Here is a 7,500-nt window from a genome sequence, read left to right on the forward strand (position 1 = left end):
GCAGAAAATGACTGTATTGATTTATCTGTCTTAATAACAAAAATACTTAATAATCTGGCTTCTGATATTTGCACTTTCTATTGAATTTAGATATTTACTTGTTTTAGTTGACTGCATGCTTTGTACACTAGTTATTTGTATACCTGTTCGTTCTACAATGTCTTGTCGGTGAAACACAACTGAATACCGTAGCTTTCTCTACTTGTTCTCTCTTTTATACATGCGTAACCACTGCTCGCCTCGACTAGCTTTTGCTAACTACGATCAGTGCAGATTGAACATGTATCATATAATAATGAAATTCTACAATAAACAATTGAATGCCTAATGTCTTGCAATTGTCTTTCGCCATCCTTTTTACACGAAGGGAACACTGCCGCCAAAATATCCCCTAATTTCTTCGCTAATTTCGTCCACCTTTTGCAGGGAATCATTGAATCGCACAATACGATTGTAGCACTGCGTGCGACAAGTAAATGGCCAGCTTTTCACAGTCGACGTAAACACAAAGATCAACGTTTATGGCACGATATACCAAAGAACATATGTCAACATTGATTTTACCAAACACACGTATCTTCTCCTTAGCCGCCGAGAACTTCCCTCTACAAAGAATGCAGCATTCACAGTCGTGAGAACTCTTCTTGGGAGTTTCGTTCATGGTTGTCTATATCACTCATAATCACGCTCCACAACTGAGAATCTTACCTGTACGTATGGCTTGTATTTCAGACACGCAATTGCGCGAAGTCGCGCAAGAGTAACTCGAGCTTGCTTCTATCATACAATTTGATTGGTCAAAAACCTAACAAAAGATCCTACGTCACAGAAATCGTTTTGCAGCTCGGTTTCGCAGACGTTACTTTTCGGGGGAGAGAAACGACCGCCGGAAATACGTCTGCGTTCGCAGGCTAGCCAAATTGAGGGTTTTGGGATACTTTCTTCGTTTTCAAGTTTTTGCGGTCTTAGGGTCTTAGGTCTTCATTTTCAAGGTTCCCTGAAAGCTGATAGTTATATCCAAGCTGTAAATGAAGAGAGAAACACACAGTGTATTTTCTACCTTTTGGGACACTCATCCGAAAAATTACCGTATTTACCAGTGTATAAGTCGACCTTTTATGGCTTCAAAAGAAGCTTGCAAAATCAGCCTCAACTTATACATGGGTCAAAGATTTTGAGCCAAGTTCCAGCTACGTAATTTATTCAAAATTAACATAATAATGTTAACGTTGTCTTGGGCATAACAAACGCAGTGGACAAAAGCCGACGTAAAAGACTTAAAAACGAATGTAAGCAATTCCAGTTGAAATGAAAAAGGATTTGTCCAACTCTAAATGTTGAAGATACTCACAAGCACAAATATGAAATAGACACTGGAAATTTTCGTTTTCCAAAGGTGGAAAGCTCTAAAAGTCATTTCTGTTTCTTCGAATAAAACATGATCGTTCAATGGCTTAGTAACCTGGCGCAATACCTCGTGTTTGCGTGCAAGCATCGTCACTCGTGTTGCGTGAAAATGCTAGTTGGTAATGAATGTTTTTTATTCTTAACACAAACCTGGAAGATTTAAATGCTTTTGCAAACTTCATATTGTTTGGTTTATGAGTTTTGTTTTGTTTGTCATTTGAGAAATTATAAGTCAAGGACCAGTTGAACCTTGCACATTTTCGCATCGTTCGCAAGTTATTTTCAAAGATTGACTCCTGCTTCTGTGATGTTGCATTGTGCTTATCCTCTAAAGCCCTTTATCCTTGAACAACGAAAAGGTGAGTTTGAGGTTTACATGTTCGATTTTCTGAGAACTTTTTCAAAACTCAAGGACAAAATGCCCGCATATACAACAGCTGTTGAACAACAAAACTATTAAGTGCTCGAGGCCCTGAATTTTTTGTGTATCCACATTTCCAGAAATCGAAGAATACAAGATTAGTGTCTCATGAACATTTAACAAAGAAATTAAGAAATTGCGTTTTTTGCCATCAAAATGGGGGGTCGACTAATACATAGGATCGACTTATGCACAGGTAAATACGGTATTGGTTTTTGCCCTAACCGGGACTCGAACCCATGTCTCCCTGGTTAGGGAACGCGTCCAAATATCGGTAGGGAACCCGATCAACGAAAACGGACCCGATCAATTTTCCGATAGATCGGAAGCGGCGCCGATCTTTAGGCACTAGTTGCCAAGGATATGTTGATTCTGCAAACGTGTCACGAAACCAAATAATGAAAGAGTCGTTTCCCTCATCAAAACAGTCTTTAAAACTTGCTTTGTTCTCCATAGTAAAATAATTACCGTATTTAGCCGTGTATAATATGCACATTTTTTCCGCTAAAACAGCTCCAAAAATTGAGATGCGTATTATACACGGAATTCTTTGTTTTAGACATGTGTCCCTCATTAGCATATAAACAAACACACTTTGGTTTTTGATTAAAACGCATTGGCGTGACCCGATGCCGATATTTGGATGCGTTCCCTTACTAGTCAGGCATGCTAAGCCACTACAACATCAGAGCCACCACACTGATAATGTAGAAAATTAATGATTTGTATAGTTAGCGGCACGGGGATCCCTTGCCTTTCATTGCCTCGAAAGTTCTGACTTTAATTTGTTGTAAACCCCATCTGGGTAATAGAGGGGAAGATACACACTCAAGTGAAAAAAAGTTGGGCCCTGGGGATCCTCACTCCGCTAACTATGTACAAATCATTAATCGACTATGTTGACTTTGATGGTGTAGTGGCTTAGCACGCCTGACTAGAAACCAGGGAGACGTGGGTTCGAGTCCTGCTTGGGGCAAAAACCATTTTCTTTTATGCCAGTTCATCAACCAATGAGAAGAAAAACCAAAGTAGTCACTTTTGTATTTGTTTTACGACACTCAATAATTTGAAAACTGCTTTAATTAACTGCAATTAAGTAAAACAAATAACTTGGACACAACAGCCAGACGTCAACATCAAATTGATAACAAGACAAATGTGGTTAATCAGTGGTTATTGGTTGGGTTTGTTTGTTATCAATAATGGTTTATGAGATAAACAGTCATTTAACATTGTTTTCTGGTCTTGATAGGAAACACTGAGATTGTTCGTCTCTTGGCTTCTGTGAGCATGCAGTTACCATCCACCCCTAAAAGCTGTGAGTATTTTTTAAAAGCCTTATCCATCACATTCTCTGTCTCATAATTCAATCTCAAAACAAAATGTTACCTTGTTGATGGTGATAACTTCTAAGGACCATTATGAAAGAGCTACCTGTGCTGGAAAAAAGGCTTCCACAAGACAGATTGTCACAGCCTATGTGCTAGTCCTGGATCTTGTCAGACAACTTCCTACTACCACTACCACTGCCACTACCACTACCACTACCACTACCACTACCACTACCACTACCACTACCACTACCACTACCACCACCATGCGCAAAGTTTTAGGCCTTTCAGAGTACAGTTGTTTCTTTTTTCAAGACACTTCTCTCAAAGGGGATTTTTACCCATTGCTTTCAAGTGAAGTTGTTCTTCAATTATTATAGTTTTTTCCCATAATTGAATAATAATAATAATATTAACTTTCTTATGTTTTCATCTGTAATGTTAATTTGGGGTACATGTCATGAACATTTTTTTCTTTTCTTGTTTTGCAGATTATAAATGTAAGAAGCCCTCCTCAGTGCCATCTGGAAAAGAAAGCATTGCAGACTCTATATGTCCTATCGGTAAATCAGAAAAAGAAATTTCAAAGATTGATAGGTGAGGATTTGCTTGGGTGGCCATGGATTTAGGGGTGTGGGTATCGTTACATTATTACCAAAGACCTACTGAATTGTTGTGGGCATGTTATCTACATGTGACAGATGTGATGAAAGTAATCACAAATGAGGAAAATGTCTTTTTTGTTTGTAGTGATTTTCTGGAAAGTCATGGAGGAAAGGTAGTAATGATGTGTAATATTGACTTTATGCTGCACATAGAGTTTGTCATTGTAGAGGTTGTTTATTACCAATTATTTGCACATTATTTCACGGAAAAAAAAACTTCTTGTATTGGTAGTGAAATATGGATGTCTTTTCTATCATCTCGTTTCAAATGACTAGACCCTTGTACCTGGAATGTTTTATGACGCTAATATCAGCTAGGATTTCAATGTCAAAATTATAGGAGCTTTAATTTGCAAAATCTGCACAACGTTTTAAATGATAATGTACACGTACAATGTAGAACTTCAAGTATTTCTCTTTTTAAAGATTGTGAAACAAGTGAAATAGCTGGGCTTAAAGCATGATATAATTTTTAAAAGAAAATTGCACTCATTTGTCTTAAACTTCCCATGTTAGTTGCAGGTGTCAAATTAATGGGAAAATGTTTCAAAAGTTATACATGTGATTAAGCATTTGCAGCCTCATTTTGAAAATGGCTGATCTTTCACTCAGAAAATCCATCATAAACCATTTTCATTGGCTTGCCAAAATGAGTAAACCTTATGCATTTCACTTTTTTGTTAGCAGAGATGGTGGTCCCAACTCTCGAGAATATTCCGCAACCTCAATGTCACTTTCAAGATGCAGTCAAATAACAAGATTCAGGTGATGCATTTGTCCAAAAGTTTGGAGGAACCTGGTGTGCAGGAGAACACTGGAGAGAAACTGTCACTTCCCGATACGTCCAAAAGATCTGTTAGCACTAGCACAGGGGTAACATCGAGATCACTGGCATCAGGTACATTAACCAATGTGTGATTTCAGAAAATTAAAACAGCTTAAGGTTGATGGACCAATTTGGCTAACTCAGCGTTTATTAACATTGTACCCAATCAGCGCATGGGAAAAGCACCATTCACTTGTGTGGTATACCACTAACCTATATCATTAGGAGTCATGTACATTAACCCATTGACTCCTGGGAGTTCCCCATTGACGAGTAAAATCAGCTGGGCTTAGACAGAGTAAAATACTAAGTATGGCTGGTCAAAGAGTCAAAGGGTTTTAACCCTTTAAAACTCTATTCTCATTGGGCCAAAGATGCATTGAAAGCCAGATTATCAACCATTTTCTACTTCACTTGCTACAACTGGTACACATATTTTTGACACGTCACAGGTCATTGTTTTACCAATACAGAAAGTATCCTAAACTTTCATAAAAGGTAACCTTAGGCCTAAAAACTGAGGCACCAGAAAAGAACCAATGGTTCTTTAATACAACCTTTTATTATATAAACGCCAATGAAATACCGAGTGAGCTTTCGTGCGAAAACATATCTTCACAGGTGAAAAGATCACTGTTGCTATAGTTACACATAAAACATGCCTTTCGATGCCTTTCGTGAAATGATATAGTATTTCATTGGTGTTGTAGAGGATATTACATGGCCTCTTGGAGAAACGAAATTTCTCTTCGAGTGTTGAAAAAATTTTCACTGGTTTCGTATGTCCAAGAAGCCATGTAATATCCTCTACAACACCAATGAAATACGAAATCATGTGACCTGTTTCCTACAATAACTTTTCAAAAGAGCATTGCAATCGATCATTCTTGACAGATTCTTGTAGATGACCAAGCAATATCAGAAGGAATGAATTTGATGTTTACTGTACGTATGTCAGTTGAGCAGCCCATTTTCAGTTTTCTATCGCAAAAAGAAAACACTTCCAGCTAGTCATGTGACCAGAATTACGTAAGCTTAATTTAACAAGATATATTGGCCTGCCAAGTTTAAATTGTAGAGATTTTATGACAGTTTTTTGATTTTATGAAAATTGGACTTTGGGTCATGCCTTAACATTCTTGAGTAGCTGGATACTCTGGTGTGGAGCTTCATGGTTGGAGATGCTCCTGGACATACTGTACCACCATCTGCCATTAAACAATGCAGTTTATTAACACAACAAAACTCAGAATAGTTTTTAACCTACCAAGCTCTTACAGGCCAACACTTATTAACCTGTAAGTACTTAGTTTTAACTAATGTTAGATTTGTTTCCTTTTCTTTGTAGTAATTACAGACTCTCCTTTAAAACACTCTGGAGGTTACAGACCTCAGTCGCTGGTGAGTTGAATGTCATGTTAATGGTAATTAAGGACAAAATTAATTTGGGTGGGGGTAGTCCAGGGCAATGTTTCACATTAAATTTTAACACTCAAGTTACTGTCCAGAATTTGGCTAATTTTCACCCAAAAAATGATCAAAATCATGACTTCTTGAATTGCTTCACTAGGATCTTTCATCACTTTTAAAGAGTGGTACATAGCTGAGACCTTCCCAGGGAGGGGAGGGGAGGGGGGGGGTCCTTGTTCCCTTCAAACGTTTGCTTGTGTTCCCTTGTTCCCAAAATTACTGCCAAACTTGCTCTCAGCTTTTTGATCCCTATAATGGTTTATGTTCCCTTGTTCCCTAAGATATTCTGGCTTTGTTCCTCTGTTCCCCAGTTCAAATTAGCCATGTTCCTTTGTTCCCTAAAACCCCTGGGAGACCCTTGTAGTTGTATTTTTTGGATAAAAGGAAAAGTGTTTACAAAATGCTTAAGAACAACATAAGACTTTGACTTGGTTAGACATTTCTAAAATGAGTCAGAGGTTCTTAAAGCCACAGGGGTTTTTAATGTGATCAGTTTGATGGTCATATTTTGTAGGCATTGGTGTCGCATGTCACCAAACTTCCGGATGATGTCATAACTCCTGTTGTCCCTCCTCCACTTCCTTCCTCTTCTTTTGAGTTACCAAGTATGCAGCGTCGCCAACACAATGATAACTTAGAAGAAGTCTCCAGACCTCAATATCCAGTAAGTAGTGCTGTTTTATTTTATACTGTAATCCTTTTCATCTTCAGCACAAACTGCAATTAGAGGATCTTGTCACATTGTTAACTATTCTGTATCCCTTCCTTAATGGTTTCTTTCTTGGGAGAAAAAACTTGAGAAGCCTTGAGATTTTTCCCTGTTTCTGTACACTTTAGTTATCTCCAAATTCTGAAAGATTTTAAAACTTGTCACTTCTATTTGATTGTCCAAATGCAAGCCTTAACTCACGCTATATGTAGTTCAGGCATGTTGGCATTCAGCTAGTCATAGAAAATCCCTTTTTTAGGCATTTCGATTTTAAACATTTACAATACAGTACCTCAACAGGAAATGGTTTTGTTTAAGCAGTAAAAAAGACTCACCGTGCAGAAGCCTCAACATACTAAAACCTAGAGCTGCTTTTTTCTGGTTAAAGATCCCTATATGTACTGACCAGTTGGCACAGTAGAGCACAATAGAGCACTGAATTTTGGTGCCTGTGGATTGGGTGGAAACCTCGGTCAGACCAACAGTTTTGGTCCCAACTTGCTGAACGCTGAATGCACTGAAAAAAAAAAAAGGTGCATTCCTAATGATAGCTGTTAGTCTGGTCATCCAACACTTAAAATTAATGTTAGACATTAAAGCTCTAAGTGATTGAGATGGCTTGGAGGATCCTGATGGGTAAAGCTATAGAGAGCCTGTGAGTTCCTTTGAGT

At 38.0% G+C, this 7,500-nt stretch overlaps 1 protein-coding gene across 2 annotated transcripts in view; it reads left to right on the forward strand.

The window, feature by feature from the left end:
- The window catches only part of LOC138021432 (ankyrin repeat and SAM domain-containing protein 6-like), a 35,292-nt gene that overhangs the window by 13,730 nt on the left and 14,062 nt on the right, over nt 1-7,500 (forward strand). Inside the window, exons 6-11 of one of the 2 annotated variants that reach the window (XM_068868308.1) lie at nt 3,081-3,146; nt 3,651-3,756; nt 3,910-3,937; nt 4,509-4,722; nt 5,999-6,051; nt 6,635-6,784. In XM_068868308.1, the coding sequence (XP_068724409.1) occupies nt 3,081-3,146; nt 3,651-3,756; nt 3,910-3,937; nt 4,509-4,722; nt 5,999-6,051; nt 6,635-6,784 (617 nt within the window). The remainder of the gene's footprint in view (nt 1-3,080; nt 3,147-3,650; nt 3,757-3,909; nt 3,938-4,508; nt 4,723-5,998; nt 6,052-6,634; nt 6,785-7,500) is intronic. The other variant, XM_068868309.1, reaches the window with a different exon arrangement.

Source organism: Montipora capricornis, chromosome 10 (assembly GCF_036669925.1).
Source record: "Montipora capricornis isolate CH-2021 chromosome 10, ASM3666992v2, whole genome shotgun sequence".
Taxonomy (NCBI): Eukaryota; Metazoa; Cnidaria; class Anthozoa; order Scleractinia; family Acroporidae; genus Montipora; species Montipora capricornis.